Source organism: Lycorma delicatula, chromosome 1 (genome assembly GCF_047948215.1).
Source record: "Lycorma delicatula isolate Av1 chromosome 1, ASM4794821v1, whole genome shotgun sequence".
NCBI classification, from domain to species: Eukaryota; Metazoa; Arthropoda; class Insecta; order Hemiptera; family Fulgoridae; genus Lycorma; species Lycorma delicatula.
In genome coordinates this window covers 114,911,807-114,934,368 of record NC_134455.1, presented here as the reverse complement: position 1 = coordinate 114,934,368, position 22,562 = coordinate 114,911,807, and the positions used below count along the sequence as shown (strand labels likewise).

The 22,562-nt window shown below is 30.2% G+C and overlaps 1 protein-coding gene across 1 annotated transcript in view; it reads right to left on the bottom strand.

Moving 5' to 3' along the window:
* Positions 1-22,562, bottom strand: part of Ak2 (Adenylate kinase 2) — an 87,875-nt gene that overhangs the window by 27,009 nt on the left and 38,304 nt on the right. The window contains exons 3-4 of the mRNA XM_075359583.1: positions 15,857-15,975; positions 449-616 (exon numbers count right to left, since the gene is read on the bottom strand). Coding sequence (XP_075215698.1) covers positions 449-616; positions 15,857-15,975 — 287 coding nt within the window. The remainder of the gene's footprint in view (positions 1-448; positions 617-15,856; positions 15,976-22,562) is intronic.

The window sequence follows — 22,562 nt, the reverse complement described above, 5'->3', positions numbered from 1 at the left end:
TAACTGTTAATAATTGATTCTAGAATCAATGGATAATGTAGAATGTATAAAAAATAATGAAGATGAAAACTGTATAGGGTCTAAACAAAAACTTTTATTCCTCTTTCATGACTTTATTGATTTAGATAAACATTCTTAAAGTGCATTTTGAACTCTACTGTCAGCCAGTTTTGGATTGTTTTTGTTTGTTCTAAATTTATAAAGGTAATTTAAGATAATCCTTCTTTTATGTAAAAATATATCAGATTGTGTTTTATTTTAATTACATACTTATACATTTAAAAACTATCCAAAGTTATTCAAATGTGGACAGATCCTATAAATCATTGACATAATATTTAAAAGTAATAATAGAGGCAAAATGAATATAAACACTGTGTATGTAATATTATTTTGCACAAGAGAATAAATCATCCCATTATTGATAATTAAGTTTGTGATTTCTTACATCATCAGTCATTGGTTTTTTTGGTGGATGAAATTCTTCATGATATGAGCGACCACTCGCTGGATGTATTAGACGACCTGTTATTCGTTTAATCAACAAACTGTCTTCTATACAGAATTCAACAACTGCATCAAGACTCTGCTTCCTCTTCTCTAATAGATTGTCAAGCTGCAAGAAAATAAAATTAAAATTATTTTATAACAAACCAGCAATAATGGTGTGCACAAATGATCATAGAGATTGGATGTTGAAAACTAGATTATGTTTACGTTACATAATCCTTAATCACTTAATAAAAAAAAAAAAACCATTTAAACTATATAATTCTGAGATATTAAAGAGCAATGATATAAAAAAAAATATTTAAAAAATCTCAAACAAGTTTCCAGAAAATTATTAATTAATTTTCAAATCCTGGTTTTCCTAGTCATACCAGGATAACCTTTTGATTTTAGTTATGCTGTAAATAATGTAACATTTTTTTCTTGGATTTTTTTGAGTGAGCAGCCCTGAGTTTATTATTACACTATATGATATTTAATGTCTTCATGTACCTCAACACTACACAACAATTACAAAAAAATGTATAAGTTATTGTACCTATAACTTATTAACTTGTTTTATAAGTTAATAAGTTATAGGTACATATTACATTTAAAAAAAACACTTTTAAATGTTGAAGTCAAAAATTACCAAAGATTATCTGATCAAATTTACATAATATTAAAACAGTGCAGAACAATGAATAAATATTACCTGGGCTTCAAACAAATTAATACAGTTAGACAAAAACATGATCTAGACAGCATGATTAGATGTGCGATACATCTGCCTCACTGGAATTCTTATTACTCTAGCAGTTTTTCTCAAGATGGATAATGGATGGTTCCCCATAATCTCCATTAACTACACAAAACAATCAATAATATGAGGTAATAACAGGGGAGAACTTCTAATTGTTTACTAATGGCTTTTATTTATTGGCTTTAGTAACTGTTCTGTAATAATTCTACATTTTGGTAAAAATATATACATATGTAATTTTATAGGAACGCTAAGGATATTTAATGGAAATCCTTTAAAGAAAGATTAAAAAAATCTTTCTTAAACAATTCATTATTTAATTTCTACTCCTAAAATTTTTTAACTATCTTAAGTGAGAATATGAGCTAAAAAATGGTCAAGATTAATACGTGAGAATGAATGTGAGATCAAAAACAATCATTGGATGTGATTAGTGACTGTGACAATGCTAAAATAGTAACTGATAGCATTAAGTGAATACAGTTGTTTTCCATAAATTTTAAGTGATGTTAATTGCTAAGTTCATTTACCGTCAATAAATTCCCACAATATGCTATGGAAATGTTTAACTTTGATGATCTATGGAAACCAGATTTTATCTTCTGGGCTGAACTCCCACTGGCTTTAATCTATCAGTTGGAAGTGGTTGGCATAGTAACAACTGAACTAGTCTCAGGTTTGATCCTTGACAAGGGTTTGGCATTCTTTCATCCATCAATTCAGCTATTTCATCTTTCTCTTAAGAATAACATGTTCCACAAAAGCATAAATTAAAAAAAATCTTTCTTTGTACTCTTCAATTTTCAGGATAATATTCTGAGGTGCTCTAGATGTTGTAGAAACTTTATAAGGGCACCACCTTACCTGGGACCCACCAAACCATATAGACTTCATTCCTCTATATAAGGTACATGCCTAAATGTTAGCACAATAATAGTGAATAATTCAAGTTAAATATAATTTCTAATTAAGTAATGTTTATTATCAAATGAAAATGGTGTCTTGAATGGTAATAGTTAGGTAATATTTAAAAGATACAATTTTTTCAAACAATTTTCAAGCTATTTCTTATTTTCCATAATGGCCAGTTGTCAAAGTACTACAAGGGGTTGAATATTTTTCTTTTTAATGAATATTGCCTAAATAATATTATTTTTGTGCACTGGTGAACGACTGTTATAAGTTACGATGTCAAGATCAAGCCTAAACTTTTAGTACACTGGTATAAACAGTGACATAAGAAAATGACAGATGCTATTTTGGTATACTGAATTAACAAGATAAAAATAATTTAACTTATACCGCCAAGCTAACTGCAAGTGTGATTTAAGAATGTCAAGATTATGCAGGTTTTGTTATGTCATTCTTAATTCTATCAACCTAAACCTAACAACAGTTCAAAGCAAACATATATAATTCCATATTAAGATTTAGAAGTGTATACCTTTCCAACACAATTTAATAAATTTTATTTAGCAACAAAAGAGAAACCGTAATTCAGGCAATGCAAATTAAAATTACTGTATTCATACGAAGGTGTACTAGTGATTTTCAGTTTTTTATTATCTTACCAGTGTAACAAGTATAACCAATACTAGTACTAATTTTTCTAATATTATTTTCAGTATTTTATGCTAAACATTAAAATACCTACTTAAAATGCACAAGACAAGATTACAAGTCACTGCCTATTGAAACATGGAACCTGGAGTAATGCATTAAAATTCTTTATTTAAAGCAGACTCACTATAGTTTACCTGTCCATCAACTCCATTTCTTTAACCGAAAAAATATGAGTGTATTGTACTTAATAAAATAGCTAGCTGGCCTATCGAAGCTATTCCACAGCTGAAAATCAATTTCACTTCCAGCATGATGGCAGTTTAGAACAGTATGGCACAGTAGTAAGTGATAAAATCTTTAGAGAGAAAATGATTGAACAATTGGTCTACAGAATAGAAATCACCTGGGTCACATCACAGTATGATGAACCTTTTTCTTTTGGGATGTTGCAAAAAATAAAACACTAGAAGAGTTAAAAAAGGCAATTTGAATAAATACAGATCTTACATCTTTTGTCAAAATCTGTCTTATTATTTTACAATACATTCAGTAATATTTTAATCCAAAAAGGAACAACTTGAAAAGAAATGTTAATTCAGGCAACCCAAATGTAACTTTCATTTAATGGGAAAGTGGTATATTAAAATAAATAGTATTCTGACTTCTCAGATGAGGAGAGTTAAAAGAAAAAGTATTAACATTTTTTAAATACATAAAAACTCTGGTTTTCATGAGCATGTGTAGTTTAACCTTTTTGAGAGTAACATAAATATGTAAATCCTAATTCATGCTCAGACTAGACTTATTAAAGTTACTCTTCTTTATGTAGTCATTCTCTATATGATTTATCACATCAAAATCACTAGGAATGAATATTATTTTAATTCAAATAAAATTTAAAACTATTTATTTTAAATAAATTTTAAAACATAATTTTTATTATAAACAAAATTAGGCTTTTCTTTAAACAAAACTAAGGAGTTGTCAATTATTATACTTTGAAAGGGCAAACAACATTTGAGACTTTTTTTTCAATTTATCTAATAATTCTTGAATTTTGAAAAGATGGAAGCCGGGTGGGTTGATCCAGCATATTAAGAATGTTCAAATATCAATCTCTAACCATCATTTCAGAAAATACTGGGGAATGCAACAGCCTGTCTGTTGACCAGCACTCTTTTATAGAATTTTTCTTATTTCTTGGCATAAGCATGATCAAACTCAAAACTCAAAAATGTATAAAGTTAATCTATGTTGGCTGGTGTCCATCACTGTAAATTTGAATAAGCAAGATCAGTTGGTTCAGAGGCTTGGGTATAATATGTGTTTGTATCATTCAGTATATGTTCAATAATTTCAGATGTTATTAGAACTTAAACGAGTAAAAATAAATCCTGGACATGAATCGACCATGTTTACTAACAGAGTTCAACAAAACTTACAAAACCTTGTTTTAGAACGTTGGTAACATGATTTTATTCTTCCTATTTCCTGCTGTTAGCTACAATTTGTCGATAATGTAAATATTTCATTTTAAAGCCATTTAAGTGCAGCAAATGTTGGTGAAAGACCTATATTAGTCGCGCTAACATAATGATAGTACTCAAATGATAAAGTTCTAAAACGAGTTTATGTGACTAGTTTGTGCGAACAGTTTACTACAGTTGCCTAAGTGGGATGCCAGTCCTGAAAAGGTTAAGTAGCAAGATTTCAATGTTAAAAAATATACAAAATAATAATAAATGAAAATAATAGAAACCACCAAAACACAGTAAATAGTAAGGTATTAATTCCAAGAATTGATTTTTGCAGGAGTCCGAATCCTCAATTGTTATTAAATTCTATAATTACATTAAAACATATTTAATTATAATTTGCTAATTTGTCAAAAATACTTTTTTGAAAATCTTTAAGTTTATTATGGATGAATACGCAAATTCTGCTGACCAGTACTGGAATGATGGAATATTTAAAATGTTGTGTCTATTGTCATTACTGCAACTGTTACATTATACTTTTATTATGTTTTTAAACCTCTGTTGGTCAAGGAGCGAGTGCAGCACTCACTTTAATTATTGATTTGTTGTAAAAACCTGACTTTTTGTTTCTATTTGTCCCATCTCCTCAGTAGCTGTCAGTTAGGATGTAAGGAGGGGGATGATAATGTACGCATTAATCCACATCAATCTTCAGTCGATTCAGTACCTCTGAGTTGAACATTAGAGCATGTCAGTGAGCGCAGCACTCACCCATTGACCACCAATGTTACTCTTTTTCAGTCTTTAGTTACTTTTGTTCTTTGAGTAAATTAAGTGTTGTCATATTTTACTTTTTCTGGTGGGATAACATGTACCAAAATTGGCAAATAGTGAAGTGGTTAGAAGAAGAGATGTCCAGTGATGGTAATAAAGGTATTGACTCTTGATTCTGAAAATGATTATGTGACTATCAAAATGAAATGATGACAATAAAAGTGAACAATCTGCAGAGGAAGATAATGATTTAGCCAATCATGAACAAGATTATAATAGGTTGTGACAAAGTAACTGTTTGGAAAATCCATGCACCAGCCATAAATCAATGTAGATTGCTAAGAAATATTGTTATTCACCCACTGGGAGGACTGCCTGCCCTCGCGGAGCAGTACATCCCGATGCCTGAAGTAACTTTGGGGTTACTCGCAGTTTACTATCAGTGCATTGTCTTTTTTGTAAAATAATCATAAATGACAGAAGGCCATCACAGGTTATTAAATGCACTGGAGATGTCCAGGAAATATTCCTTCTTACTAGCTCTTATCACACTCATCATGCAGAGTATGGCGTCCTTGATACTCTTTCTGGGATGAAACCCATACTGATTTTCCATCAATAAGCTTTGTGAGATCAGCCTCTCATTTATACGCAGGTACAGAACCTTTTCAAAGACCTTACCAGTAACCAGCAATGTCACGGGCCTATACAACAAAGTAACAATGGGATCCTTGTCGCCTCCTTTAAACAATAATTTAAAAATACCCTTCTTCCAGCATACTGGGCAGTCCTTGTGCTCCACCTGCAGACGGTATGTAGTTTTTCCAGCTTCACTCTCAGGCAGTAAATCATCAATTTGCATAAGATGTCATATACGTCTAAAATTACGCAAAACCAGGTTGAGAGGGCAGACAGAAGAACGTCCTTATGTCATTAGTGTCCCAGTACCCTATAGATGACTTCCTAGGGACCCTTGTTCCCCTGCTCATGCACAAAGAATACCGGGAATCCCTCTTTGCTGTCCGAACTTTGTGAAAATATCAAGATCTATGATCTCTGTATTCAGACACAAGAACTGCCTGCCATTCTGGATCACCCTCATGTTGAGAAGCTCTCTGCAAATGACTGACAGCCTGTTTCAAAGCTGACAATTCCCTGCTTCACCATGGAGCAAGTCTCTCTTGACCAGAATTGCAGGGAATTGAATTTTTGGTGGAGTCAATAAAGACCGCTGACAGACTTACTGCCAGGTCCTCCAGACTTTGATCCAAAACTCGAAGCCTGGCTGAAAGAAAATCAAAAAAAGTTTTTCCAGTCTGCATGCCTGTGCAGAAAACAAAACTCCTGAACCAGAACATTACATTGGTAGCGCTCACTCAAACCATCAGCAATCTCATAAAGAATCAATAGATGAACGCTTGAACAATCAATTACCTTCCAGTTACAAGCATTGGCAGGGAAATACCTACCAACGGTAACATCGATGTTCACTCCTCCAAACAACTGTTGCCCATCTACATTACCTGTGTAGGTGGGCAACTCCCCAGGTACTTTAAATACCTGATGATTAGGCTGGGCTAAGAAGCCCTCTACTAATTCACTGCCATCATCGATGAAACCACTATGCCACAAACGTGACTTTGCATTCACATATGCACCAACAAGGATTGGACTAGTACCAGGGAATCAAAGGATCCCCGACCTCAAGATGACGATCAGCAGGATCTCTATACTGAAAATATGAACTTGCAACACACAGATGCAAGTTCAGAATATCCACATGGACCACAACATGATGATTATTTGAGAGCTGTCAAATGAAGACACAATCAACCTCTTTTCTGCACAAACAGTAGCCATAATATCTGAAGAAAAATAAAACTCTTCCAACGAGAAAAACCTGGTAGTTCACCAGATACAATGCATGTATGATGATAGATTTGTGTATGTATGAATTTAAAGGAACTGGTGACCTCATGAAACCTGCGGTGGTGATGTTTTATAATTGCACAAAAGGGGGGGGGGGGAGAGAGGTTGATGTAGTTGACGGCATGAAACAAGAATATTCGACAGCAAGAGTAAGTTTCCGATGGCTTCTTCATATCCTTTTTTCACTGCTCAACATTGATGGGATTAACACCCAAATTATTCTAAATTGTAACAATGGAGAAAAGTTGTCATGAAGAAAGTTTCTGAAGATTCTTACTCTTGATAAGCCCACTAGAGCTAATCTAACGGTCTTCAGAACTATTTAAGATTGAACATTAAAAGATTCCTTGGTATGGAACCTTGGAAGATCAGAGACCACAGCCTGTTTTGAATAGAGATGGAGTCAAATGTGAATTTTGCCCTAAAAAGAAAAACAGGTTCACCACAGCTTAATGTGCAAAATATGTAGTACTATGGTGTGCACACAAAAATAAAGTGTGTATATTGCAGTGGAAACACTGAAATGGAACAAGAGTGAGAAATAATTAAAGTAGTATGCATTTTTAATATATCATGTTTCTTTATGAAATTCCTAACAGTATAAGCTAACCTAAAAAAAATTAATTTTTATGTTTAAAAATATAGCTATGCAAATATTTTACTGATATATTTTTTTATTTTTGTCAAAACAATAAAATATCGTGGGTGCTCCCCCATGTGACTATGGAGAGGATCGACCAACGGCGGGTTAAATCATCATGTTCGAATGTGATTTGGTGGTTTAGGTTTATCATTTTATATTTTTGTTTATATTTATAAATGTAATATTTCTTGAGTATATTAATTTTTTTTATCATTATTACAAACTTCCAAAATCTCTACATTATTTTTGCTATCAGTAAGTAATAGCACCTATTTTTTTGTATGCTATGTAATATTCAGTAAATTTTTAAAAAATAATCTGTTGGTTTTACTAATATAAATATTATTATTACATTTGTTGCATTTAATTTTGTATATTCCTCTTAAATACTCTTTATCATTTTTATTGTTATTTTTTTAAATATTTTATAATGTGATTATTTGGTTTATATGATTTTTTATATTTATTTTTATAATATATGTTAGTAATTTTTTCTATTATTTCATTTGTGCAATTGTATTTTTGGTAAACGCTATTATTAATCTTAGTTTTATTTTCCTGGTGCTGTATTTTTGTATAATAATCACAGTATTTTTTATTCTGCTTTTTTTTATGAATTTTTACTGTAATTTTATCATCAACACCATTAAACATTGCTACTTGTTTTATTTAATCTATTTGTTTTTGAGTTAATTTTTACTGTTTTTTTAATGAATAGCTCTCTAAATATCATGTTTTTGACACTGTGCCAAATTTTTAATTTTTTTGTGCCCAAGGTGATTAGAATGTAAATCTCCTAAAATATTTTTTATATATCTTTAAATTAATTTGTTTAAATATATTTAGAATATATCTTCAAAATATGTTTTGTTGTGAGTTTTCTATAAACTGATGTTTCTACTATATTGTTTATTTTGATTTCAGTAACTAAAAACTGTATTTTTCTGGTTATTTTCTATTTTGTATGTAAATTTTAAATTGTTATTCTAATTGTTAAGTTTATTTAAAATGTTCATTATTCAGAGTTGGATTTATATGACTAAAATATCATCTACAAATGTTATCCACGATAATATCTGGTGTATATTTAATATAACATGAACGATTTTAATTTTCAAAATTTTGTGTAAATATTTCAGATGTAATGGTACATATAGGTGATCCTATTGGTAAGTCTTCTGTGTGAATAACAATTTTTCTCATACTCAAAGTAATTTTGAAGACAAATTACTTTTGTATTGCAATTTTGTAAACATGAAATATAAAAGCGTATAAATCAAATATCACATTATAAAATATTTAAAAAATAAAAATAATAGAGGATTTAAGTGGAATATACACAATTAAATGCAATGAATGAAATATTTATATTTGTAAAACCAACAATCATTTTAAAAAAAAATTACAAAACATTTCATAACTTAAAAAAACAGAAAAAATAGATATATCTAATATAACTGACCATTCTTTAGAATGCAAACATGGAAAACTGTAAAAATAATTTAGAGATTTTTAAAATTAGTAATAATGATAAAAAACTGAATACCCTTGAGAAATATTGCATTTATAGATATAAACAAAAATATAAAATAAAAAAAAAAAATTAAATAGACTTTTATTGAATGAATGAAGAATTACAAAAACGCACCAAAATATTTCATGATTTGGAAATTATTAAATTAAAATATAAATTGTTTGGAAAGATTCTGAAATATAAATATATTTAAAGATGTGCTGAAAAAAAAGAAAAATAATTTCCCTTGCATATTAAATCAACAATATATATTTATTTAAAAAAAAAATAATCTCTGATTAAATTCAAATAACATTCTATATTGATAATGATGCTTTATAAATCTGTTTTATATTCACATTAGAGAATGTACTTTTATGTGAATATTTATTTATAAGATCTCTCAGCTATATTTAATCATAATAATGCATTTGAATGAATTTATTAATTAACAAAAATTCCTTTAAATTATATATCACCAATAATAAAAGTGTGGGCCTTCATTGTATTACATAGTAAATTATTAATTAAATGACTATAAAATATAATGTAATACAATGAAGGCCCACACTTTTATTATTGGTGATATATAATTTAAAGGAATTTTTGTTAATTAATAAATTCATTCAAATGCATTATTATGATTGAGAGATGTAGCTGAGAGATCTTATAAATAAATATTCACATAAAAGTACATTCTCTAATGTGAATAGAAAACAGATTTATAAATCTTTTTCAATATTAAATGTTATTTGAATTTAATCAAACAGTTTATTATAAACAATTCTTCTTGATTTAATATGAAAGTGAAATTATTTTTCTTTTCTTGGTGCATCTTTAAATATATTTGAATTGGAAAATTTTTCCAAATAATTTATACATCAATTCAATAATTTGCAAAAAGTGACATTTTGATACTCTTTTTGTAAATTTTTCATTAGTTAAATAAAAGCATATTAAAATGTTTTTTTTTTTTTTTTTTATTTTATACTTTTTAGTGTAAATTAGACTAAGAAACACTACTGTCACAATTAGACAATGTATTATTATGAAACTTCTCGGACACAATCTTAGGGAAATGTATTAATTGATTAATACATTTTAAATGTATTAATTTATTGATACATTAATTAAATGTAACAATTTTAAATGATTATGTAACTCTACAAAATTGTATACAATCGTAGATGGATTTCTTCTGAAATATAATGTTGTAGTAAAATGAATAACCAACTCAAACACATTTGTGCATAAATCTAAGAGCAGTGATTCACTGATTTTAATTGACAGTGGTCCTTATATAACCCACCTTCACCATTATAGGTTGTTCATTTTTTTGTGTAGCAGAAAGCACGTATGACTGGCACTCTGTGTTGAAATCTTTTGTACACATGTGCAGTTGTTTGAATTTCTGTTATTTGCAAACAACGTATTTTCTATGAAAATATATTCTTTAGTTTTGAATTATTTTTTTATCACAATGCAATGTCATTTGCAATAAGCATGGGTGCAAAATTTTAACCTTCTATCTCATTTGGAAGTAGTCTGACAAAATTCTGACCGTTCTGCCATGCGACAGTGCACAGAGCAAGTTAAATAAAAGTGTATTATGATGAACCGCCAAACATTTGAAGATGATTTAATTAAAAACATAATAAAAATACAGTCTAACAGTTGGCAATAATTCTTTGTTCTATTGATAGGATAAAGGAACAGCAGGATGATAGACAAATAGAACAAAGGAAAATACATTTTAAATATTACATCATTCTAGCATTGGACAGCAAAATTTGCATATTCGTCATAATAAATTTCAAAATTCTTAAAAAGAAAGCAATTTTGACAAATTATAATTAAATATGTTTTAATGTAATTAGAATTTAATATGGTAGTTTAAGTTATGAATTATTTGCATAATATATGTATAAATAGATTCATTATGAAAGAGTTAAAAAATTATAACATTTTTTTAAATTAAGATCAGACTGTTTCATTTTATTAATTGATAAAATTGAGAAATAACATAATTATTAAAAAACAAAAAACCCGATTATTAATTATTCACATCTACCTAGAATAATTATCAGAAACAAACAAAAAATTAGTTAAACAAGTTTTTCTTTCTTCTCTTACAGGCATTTTTTCAGGGTATAGTTAGTCAGTGATGTGAAATTTAATATTACTTCTATGGGATGGGCAGGAAGTAACTTTACACTGTAATAAAACTTACTTTATCAAGCTCTACTGCTGCCAATTCTCACTGCAACTGGAAAAGATAGGGAGGATAAGCTGTGGTGAGGATCGTCTGGTGTGTTCATTCATGGTGGGATGATCTTAGTCAAAGTAGACTACGGAACGATCAAGGCAGATACGAGTGCTGCATTCACTATTGAAGAACATTTGTTGACTTGTGTGTGGGCCCAAAAATGTTCATACACTGGTAAAATATTGGAGAACATTGACAATGAAAGACCATATGTGGAAGGACTTGAAAGTTAAATGTTTTCGTCCAGCATCAGTTAATTAGGTAAGTAACAATGATCAAAATGTTTATGCATGTCAGTTATTGCTTTAACACTATCAGAGAACAAATGATAAAACAACATCATGTTCTCAGACAATCGTGCGATTTATCAAAGCTCTTGTAAGTGAAATGGTTTTTTTCTGGATGAAAGACAATCCTCACTTTTTTGAGGAAATCGAACATCTGCCTCATGTTATGATTTGAGTTGGGATGACTATTGAACATTTCCTCGATCCTTATTTTTTTGATGACGCAGTAAATCAAGACAGTTATTTGAGAATGACTGAGAAGTGGTTGCGTTCAGAATTAACAGCAAAAGGGATCGCTGACATACATTTCAGCAAGATAGTGCTTCAGTGCTTTTTGCTTTGAATGTTCACAGATGTCTCAATGAAATTTTTCTGAATCACTGGTTCTCATTTGTGGATCAGAAGAGTTACCAGCTCCATTGTCTTGGGAGAAAGAAGCCTTGACCTCACTGCACTTGACAATGCACTCTGGGGTTTTGTAAAAGAATAGATCCGAAAATGCAGATAAGTTAACAATGAGCAGCTCCAAGATGCTGCTTGGTTACCATTTGAAATGATTACCTTGAACATGCTGTTGCGGATGAAGAACTGGACATGAAGGGGCATACGGCTGTGCTTTGAATACGGTGGAACCCACATAAACATTTTAGATTCATAGAAGGTAAGCTACATCTATCCCAATAATTTCATATCTAGTGTAAAGGAACTTTCCTCCCATCCTGTACCTTTTATGTTGTATTAAGGTGCCTTTTAGTCTTAACAAGGTGGAGGACATTAAAGTCAGCATTTCATATAGCCTACACAGGTACTGGACTACAACATAAAATGTAGAAGTAATATTTCATTTTACATCACTTATTGTATCCTGAAAAATGCCTATAAGAAAAGAAAGAAAAGCTTGTTTAATTATTTTTTGTTTGTTTTTCAAAATTATTCTAGGTAGATGTGTACAATTAGGAGTCATGGATTTTTTTTAATGCTTATTTTATTTGATGCTTTTTTGTTGTTCCATAACATTACCATTCAAGATACTAATCATTTATATACGATACTGGTATTATTTTTATTTTTGAAACAGGCTACTTAAATAGAAATTTGAATGTTAGTGTACATGCATGTGCTAGCTGCAATGCATTCCTGCTTCCTTTTGCTAAGCACTTTTTCATTTACATCTAGAGAAAGATAAATTTTTCAAAAAAAAATATCACAAGATGTAAAAAATGTTCCTTTTTTATTGTATAATGGAATACCTCCATTAAAATTTGGAAATAATGCAATTTTTTAATTTTATTCCCCAATGTAACCTCCCTCCCCTCCGTTTTTGATAAGACAATTTAAGATAACCTATGTTATTTCCAGATCAAAAACCTGTTACAACCCAAAAGTTGGTTATATCTGTGAAACTATAGAAGGGTACAAACATATATAACAATTAACCTTTGTGGTCAGATGGCCAGTATCGCTGGCCACAGCCCGCTCTGTCAGTTCAGAATATTTATGGTACTATTAGCAGTGCTCACAGCTCAAACGGCCAGCAGGACTGGCTGCTAACCTGTCATTGTTGGCGTGGCTGCCATCTTGACTGCTCTGCCACACCAGCTTGGAATTGTTTTTCATTCATTCCTAAATATTTAAATAGGGCATTTAATTTTTAAAAAAACAACGCCAATATTTTATTTTTTATTGACACACAAAAAACAGCTTAACATAATTTTGATTAATTTTTACTTTACTGAATATAACATAATAAAATAATAAAAAATTGTCCAACACATTTGTTTAACTTGCTACCTAGATCATGGTTTATTTTTCAAAGCATTTGCCAATGTGTAGTCAAGGATGTTTCTGACAGGTCTTGCAAAAAAATTTGCTTAGTTTTCTTTCTACTCCAGGTTTTCTGTCATTGCAAACAGTGCAGAAAAGACTGCGCTGGGAAACTTAAAAAAAAGATCGGGAAATGTAATACATAATTAGTTAAAAGGCTGTCCAATAGGTTACAGTACTAACCACAGAAAGAGAAATATACTGTTTCTATAGCAATATGTTTTGAGTGGCCAGTACTACTGGCCATTTGGATGTACAAGGGATTATTTTAACCTGGCCATCCGAGCTGTGAGGAATGAGACTGTGCAAACGATTCTGACTTGACAGGTAAAATGGCTACGGCCAGTACTACAGGCTACCTGACCCCAGTGGACAATTTTAAATACATCATTCAACTGCAAAGAGTTAAATACATTATCACTTACCTATGTATATAGTTGAGTAAAAACAATTTTTAAACAATTAGAATATATTTATAATTTAATAATAAAATAAAAAAATAAATAAAAATATACATACAAAGATGAAGTACCTACAAATTATTTCCTTTTGATTCAAATTCTATTGACAAAAAGTGAATAATGTATTCAAGTTTTACTAATGCTCTTATGTACAATGTACAAGACAGAAAAAGTAAAAACCAAATTGCTGTCTGAATTTTTAAAATTAAAAAAGAAATTTTATGAGTATAAACCAGAAATTATGAACACCTTTTTTAAAAATCTTAACAGTAGAAGGAACACATGGTCCAAATCAATGACATCATATAAATTATATAATGGTTAAGCAGAGCTTTTGAAAATAACCTAGAAGGCTAAAATAGAATGATGTGATATTCAATTTTAATAAATATGGATACTTCAAAAGCCAGGAAATTACTTTAAAAAAAATTCAAATGAAAAAATGGATATGAATTAAAAAAAGTTAATAATTAAGTAGAGATATTATAAAGTAAGAAGGAGAAGGTAGAAAACTAACATACCTAGAAATATATTAAAACTTATAAATAAACACAATACATAAAAATTAAAAAGATGAAGTCAACAAATCTAAATGATATACAAGTAATTGAATTAATAAGATGTGCAAAGTAATAAAAGAAGACTGGTTGAAGAAGAGATGTAACGAGGTAGAAAAAAATATGATTACTGGAAAGGTAGATGTAATACACAGAAAAAAAATTTGAGAAAATTAACCAAAGTGACGTGAATGAAAAAAACTGTTACAGATATAAGAAAGAGTTAATAGATGGCAGGAATATATAGGACTACATAGAAGAGGAAACTATAACTCCAACTACTAGAGCAGGAAAAAGGATTTGATATGAAGATTTTGGAAGGCATGTTAGAATATAACCAACTTGGAGACATACTATTTGCACGAGTAGAACTTTAAATGAAACCAAAAGATCTCCAATTAATATACTGGCTACAATGTAAACTACTAATCAAATCTATATTGCAAACCAGAACATCTTTTTCTTTGCAAAGTTATTTTTAAGAATTCATTCAATTAAAAAGAGTAAAAACATGATATAAGAATTTATGAAGGCAACTTTATTGTGTATTTTCTACAAGGATTAGGCCAAACTGGCCTGTTACGGTGTCCACCTTTTCTTTGATCAATTTATATCTCTTCTTCCTCTTGGTGCATAATACCAAGTCTCCAAAGGCAGCAGAGACATTAAAATAATACGTTAAGTCCACTCTACTTACGTCATTTAATAATTATATCACTTCATTTCACTTGTCATTTCATAATAGAACACATGAAAAGTTCTTCCAAGATAACTTCACTTCTTGTATGGTTTATTGTTTTTCTATTATATTCTCCTCCAAATGTTGCATTTCATTACTTAGTTTAGCTCTTGCTTATTTTGAAATTGATTCTCCCTTAAGCAAAGAATATATCAGCAAATTGTAAATTTTATGGCCTTGCACTGACTCCACTTTTAGAATTTTCTTCTAGTTCTTTTTACTGGTTCTTCCAAAAACAAACTAAAAAGTACGAGGCAGGCTAATTATTATTATCTCAATCCTTTTCGTATTAAACATTTTGAAAACACTGCCTAACTATTATGAAGTCCTACCAAACATCAGCACAAAAAATACATATAAATTGTTGTACTGAAACAATATCATTCTATTCTATGACAAAATAATTTTTTTTTCAAAACTACTTTAACATTTTTTTTTTATCAAATAGAAATGATCTTCTTAATAATAATGGAAATAGGGTAGCATGTGAAAGTAATCTGTTAACATAATTATTATTTGTACAAAATTAATTTGACACAACAAAAATAGATGAAAAAGGTGTCACTTAACCTTCTCTGCTTGGGTTACAGTTCTAGGGAATCCATCAAGAAGAAATCCATTCTCACACTCAGGATTATCAAGATTTTTATTTACTAAATCAACAACTACATCATCGCTAACCAACTGACCTGTAACACAAACAAACTTAATGAACATCACTTCAAAAGTTGAATAAAAAATGGATTAGTATTTGAAACTGTTACACAAAGTAGGGCCACAGTTGTAGATATTGCATGTACACAGTTCTGGACATGACTGCAAGAGCTTAGTAAAGAAAAAAGAAAATAAAACTAATAATTAGACGTTTTTGTTTAAGATAGACTGTCCTTTGAATGATGCTTTAAGAGGAAATAAAAACAGATAGATGACTAACCATTTAATATTTCTTTAAGGTGCAAATGATAGCAAGGATAAACACATTCATGCCTGCTGTAAAGCTGTTTCAAAACTATGCAGTTAAATTCTAGACGTGATAGTTATTTTTTCACTTCTTGAAAAAAATAACGGAAAAGGGTTTCTGCTAATTCTTTGTGTTCACAGTTTGTCTATAATTTTAGGTGGAAATTCATAACATAAATAAATATGATTAGAATTATTCTAATGAAACTTAATAGACATTTATATACTTTCATTTTTTAAAAAAAATATGCTTATGCTTTCAAATATTGTCAGTGGGCTGTCATTTTTTAAATCAACAAATTTCTTAATTTTTAATTTGTCTTATTATGTTTTTGAACATACAGTTATAGAAACTTTTTTCTTTACTTTTGCAATTGGCAATCACTTCCTGTAATTTGACTATGTAATTTATTTATACTACATATAAATAAAACTCACAATGTTCAAGTTATAGTGCTTTTGTAACTTTTTTAGCATAAAATTACTTAAATGATTCAATAATTCTGACAACCTCCAACTTGAATCAGTTCTAATCTAATTAATTATTACCATCATGTGTAACACAGTTTAAGAATTATTTGTTTAATAAATATAACAACATAACGGAGATATTAAAATAATAAATTGATGCATTTCTTAAATTAGATTAAGCGATTAAAAAAAAATTTAAGTTTGAGAAAAATTACTCTCTGTGAGATTTCAATGAATCTTCAATAAAATTAAAAGTTCTGAATTTAATGAAAATGATCTAAATTATATGTGTAGCACTGAAAAAATTATATGGTGTCAATGGTGAATATGACCAATGCATAAATGAAGTTATAAAAAGGAAACAATATGATTTTTCACACATCCTAAAAAATGAATGCAGGATTAAGAATTGATATAAATTAAATAAAATCTGTCAGCAATACTAGTAAATTATGTGAAGTATGAATTAGCTTGAATCACTCAACACTTCTGTAGAAAAGACAAAATTAGTGTTACAAATGAAAACAATTGAAAAGAGTAACTGTATTCTTTTTGGAAAAAAAGGTCTAAATTTTTTAAGAATCTCACAGTACAATGCGCATATTAATGATAAATAGGGAATTTATTTGAAATAAAGAAAAGACATAAACAAATCATTCAAAGTAAATAGCTTTAAAGATGAGAAATAGATGACATCTTTGACATTTTTAAGTACAGCAGATGGGTTACTGCTGTTGCAATTCCATATTAGTAATATTAACTGACTGCTCTGTTCTGGATGGAATTTGTATAACAAGCTTTGTGTGTGATTAATGAACTATACCTCAAAATCAGTATTTGAAAGCAGAACCATTTTATGCATGTCTAACATTATCCACCACATCCTCCACAGAACCCACTATCATCAAATTAATTGAACCTTGATGACTTATGTGGCCTACAAAATGACTTTAATCTCATAAGATTCTATAAAAAATATTTCTCTTTTTTCTAATCAATAATGAAGACCTCAAGTAGAACATTATCAAACTACTTTTCGTTTTGAAATCTTTGCTTAACCATCTGTTTAAACCATCAGTTTCTGTTATCTTCCTGTATTTATTGTCCACACTAGTATATTTATTTTTATAATTTTTGAAAAAAGGTGTTCACAATTACCAGGATATACTGTGAGTTCATTATTCAGGATATACTAAAGAAAAAGAGGAGGAAATATCAATCAACTAATAAAACTGTAATTTCTAATCAAAGATAGACTAACTGCGGGCATCCGCAGTTAGAAAATCTGAGAAACAGGTCAGCCCCTGACCTGTTTCTTGGATTTTGCACTGATATGAATTAGCTTTAAATTAATAGAATAAGTAATTAAAATTAGGTGCTTGTGAAAACCAAGTTTAACCAAAAATGTAAAATCAAGAGAAAAAAATCAGAATTTTCATTGTGGCTTAGAAATCTTTATTGGCAGAGATTTAAATTATTGTAGTAACATTGATAATGTTGGCAACTTATATACAGAATGATTCAAGAGGAAAGAGAAATAATTTGACAACTGATTTTACAGCTTCAAATAAGGAAAAAAGTTCATACAAACATTATGTCCAAAAAGGAAATAATTATTGAGCTACTGCTAGAGATATCTTGCCTTAATTTTCGTTATCCTGGTGAGTACAGGTCATACTTAAACTTTTAAGGCATTGTAAAAGGGGTAAACTTTGATGGTTTCCTATGCTTTCTTATCTGAAAATCAAATAAAACAGATTCCAGAACTGTACCTTCCTTAGTTTTCATGATATCTCACATAAAACAGAAAAATTTGGTGATGAAAAACATATTTTTTTTTTTAGGTTTGAAGTACAATAACTTTTTAATGATAATAAATACATTTTATTATCAAAATTTGTAGAGAATTTAATTCTAAGAAAATTTATATAATTAAATCTACAAAAAAAGAACCAAAAGAACAAAACTTAACTGAAAAATGTTATGAATTTGTAAAAATTAAAAACAGTGTTTTTAGTACAATAAATTTACTTTTGAAAAATTAGGTTGGCAACACTAAATGCCAATGATGGACTGGTTCAAAATGATTGATGTTCAATGATTGGATGTTACTTCAAAATGTCAATGATGGATTTTTAAATATTTATTATAAAGTAAATTCAAAATATTTTAATTTTTCAAAGGTCTAAATTTATTGTATTAAAAACACCTGTTTTTAATTTTTATAAATTCATAACATTTTTCTGTTGTTTTGTTTTTAATAATAAAAGTTGATTTTTTTTTTGTCTTTTATTGGCTTTACTACATCAATTTTCACGGAATTTATTTATTTATGAATTTATTAGTCAATAACAAAGTTATTGTACCTCAAATCTAAAAGAACATGTTTTTTCTGTTTTTCATCACTGAATTTTTCTGTTTTACACTGGATATTATGAAAACCATGGGAACAATTTTGGAATCTGTTTTACTTGATCAAGTCAAAAATCAAAAGAAACCATCAAGTTCATCCCTTATATAATGCCTTAAAAATTTCAGTGTGACCTCATTTCACCAGGAGGGTGGAACTGAAATCCAAACCAACATTTGCTAGCTGTAACTTGATAACAAAGTGTTTTCGGACATATGGTTATATGAATTTTTTCCCTTAAAAGTTCTAGAATCAGTTTTTAAATTATTTCTCTTTCCTTCTGAATCACCTGTATATAAATAAATAAATATATACACACACAACACACATATACAACACTTTAGAATGCGGGATAATTTTCTTTTTCTGTATATGAATTGTATTTTATTAACCTTTTTTTAAATCTAATTAACAAGTATCAAGGTAAGTATACAACAAACATAATATAAATTTTTTATTAATCATATTAAATAGTAATTAAATTATACTCTGTTCAAAAGCCCATCAACAATCTCATTTTTTTAATTCTAGCCCACACTTCCCAACTGGTTTCCCTTCCTGTCCTAGTATGGTATTACAGCTTTCCTTATAATCAAATTCTCATCTCCTTTAACATTATCTTCTTCTTCATATACCTTTTCTATCTGTAAGTCTTCTACTTAAGAGACATATATGTCTGCATTACACTTATAAGCTTGAACTTTCAATTTAAATTGAATAAATTAATTATCTTATAGTACTGCTTGTTATACACAACTCTGTGCATTATATATTTATTTATTATTAGGCCTAATTTAATATTTTCATAATTTAATATTAAATTTAAAAAATGTAAAATAAAAATGTTTTTTAATGTGAAAGTGTAAATTATTCCATACTTCCTAGAATAGAAATCCTGCTTACCTTTCTGTCATATGTTGTTAATTCCTATTACATCTAACTTTTACATATTGATTTATTGCTTTAAATAGTATACAATAACAGTTTCATAACTACGGTTCAATGGTAGAGGTCAAAATCTGGTGATGGGCGGTCGCCAGTGCCAATACTCACAGTTTATAGCTCTAGAAGCTGTTATCCTGAGCTAATTGTAGTGAATTGTAGGTTAAATTATGTAAAGATGTCTAATAAACGATCGTGCAAGTGCAGAATTCGAGACTATTAATAGTTATGTTTTTAGTAAACGAGGTGGACCGACATGTTAATGCATTAAACTAGTTTAATTCGGTTAATAAATTTTAAAGTAGTAGTATTTTAGTATAGAATACATATAAGAAGTGTTTTTTTTTTTTTTGTGAAAATGTACATAGAGATAAGTTTAAACTTAAATAAGTGGAAAAAGAAAGTTGGTAGGTTAAGTAATATAGTAGTACTGACAGTTTTGGTGCACTTTAGTTAGTAACATAGTAGCTCGGTCCACTTGTGATATACGAGGTGCGACAATAAAGTAATGAGACTGATTTTTCCTTGCAAGATGTGGCAATCCTGCAGCTTGCGTAGGCACACCATCTTTGACCTTGGTCTATAAGCTACTTCTAGTCCAAGCGGCACATTGATACAACTGTTCAGTCGTGAATTGTGCTGTAATAAGTGAACACGTGTTTGTGTCTCTCATCACAGAAATGAAACCGCAAAATATTGCGCAACGTTATGCCGTTTCTTTTTGCGTTAAATTGGGTGAAAACGCGACGACAACTTATGGTAAGCTTCAGAAGGCTTTTGGAGAGGAGTTTATGTCAAGAGCTCAAGTTTTTTGGTGGCATAAAACTTTTAGTGAAGGCAGAACGAATGTTGAAGATGAAGACCGCAGTGGACGACCATCAACCTCATGGACAGATGTCAACTTGACCAGGGTGTGTGAAATCGAACGATCTGATCGAAGATTATCCGTGAAAATGATTGCAGAAGAACTCAACATCAATCGAGAAACGGTTCGTCTAATATTAACTGAAGATCTTGGTATGAGAAAGATTTGTGCAAAAATGGCCCCCAAAAATCTCACACAACAACAGTGAGAAACACGGAAAAATGTGGCAGCCGATCTGTTAGAGCAAACGGAAATCAATCCAGATTTGTTGAGCCGTGTTATCACTGGTGATGAAGGTTGGTTTTTTCAATACGATCCAGAGACAAAACGCCAAAGTTCGCAATGGTGCTCAAAGGGATCACCCAGACCAAAAAAAGCTCGCATGTCAAAGTCAAAAGTGAAATGCATGCTTGTGTGCTTCTTTGATTCCAAGGGAATTGTTCATAAAGGGTGGGTGCCTCCTGGACAAACAGTTAACCAATATTTCTACAAAGAAATTTTAGAAAGACTTCGTTGGGAAAAATTATATACTGTAAAAATAACCACAGCAAAAATAGCAAAGTTTGCAGCTCTTTCGTGGTATGTTCACGAACAGTTTATTTTAATTTGATGTAATTAAATTTAACATCCTCCTTAAAGTCCCACTGTATTCCTCAACATTGTGAGGGGGTGAATTATGGAGGTCATAGCTCACAGGCCAATTACAGGGGCACGGGGAAAGATCTGGCAACCCACTCTGCTATTCTTTCCAAGAAAATTCTATGGAAGCTACTTCAACAATTTCATATATGGTATGGATTAGTAGGACTCCCAGGCCACGAAGTTCTGAACAAGCAACTTGGTAAGGGCATCAGTTTTCCACCAGTACCCATTTGGGTTTGATGTCACTAGAATTTGCCAACATATGCCAACACATAGAGGTGAAGAACAAGTTCGAGCTGCTTAATACTGATGAGAAGCTACCTGAGCAGTAATGACAAGAATTCCAATCTGTCATAGAAGCTGCTCTAGAACACATACCATACAAAAAGTGGGAAAAAAGATCCAAATGGTTGACACCCGACACCATTAAAATTGCTAAAAAATGAAAAGCAACAAAAGCTGTTGGCAATAGAGATGAATTCAAAATGCTGATTTTCAATGTTCTACTAGACAAGACAAGGAAGCATATTGGGAACAAAGTTGTAAGTAATAATACATCTCAGTCACCAGCTATAAATGCCCCACATGAATTGGAACCATCAATATTAGAAGAAGTGATCTGGGCTCTGAAACAGCTTCCAAATAACAAGGCTCCTGGCAAGACACTATTCCGGTAGAACTGCTCAGACCTATTCCACCAGCAGTAATCACAGCATTATGTCACAAGATCTGGGAAACTGGCACATGGACAACTGATTGGAAAAGGTCTGTTTACATCCCATTACTAAAGAAAGGTGACAGGTATCTGCTCAAACTACCAGACTATAGCCTTGATCTCTCATGCAAATAAGGTCTTACTGAAGGCCATCCAGAATCGTTTCAAATCGACCATTGATGCTTAGCTATCGAATGTACAAGCTAGCTGGTTTTTGACGTGGTCGTGGCACCCATGACCACATTGTGAATTTGTGTTGGATTTTGGGCAA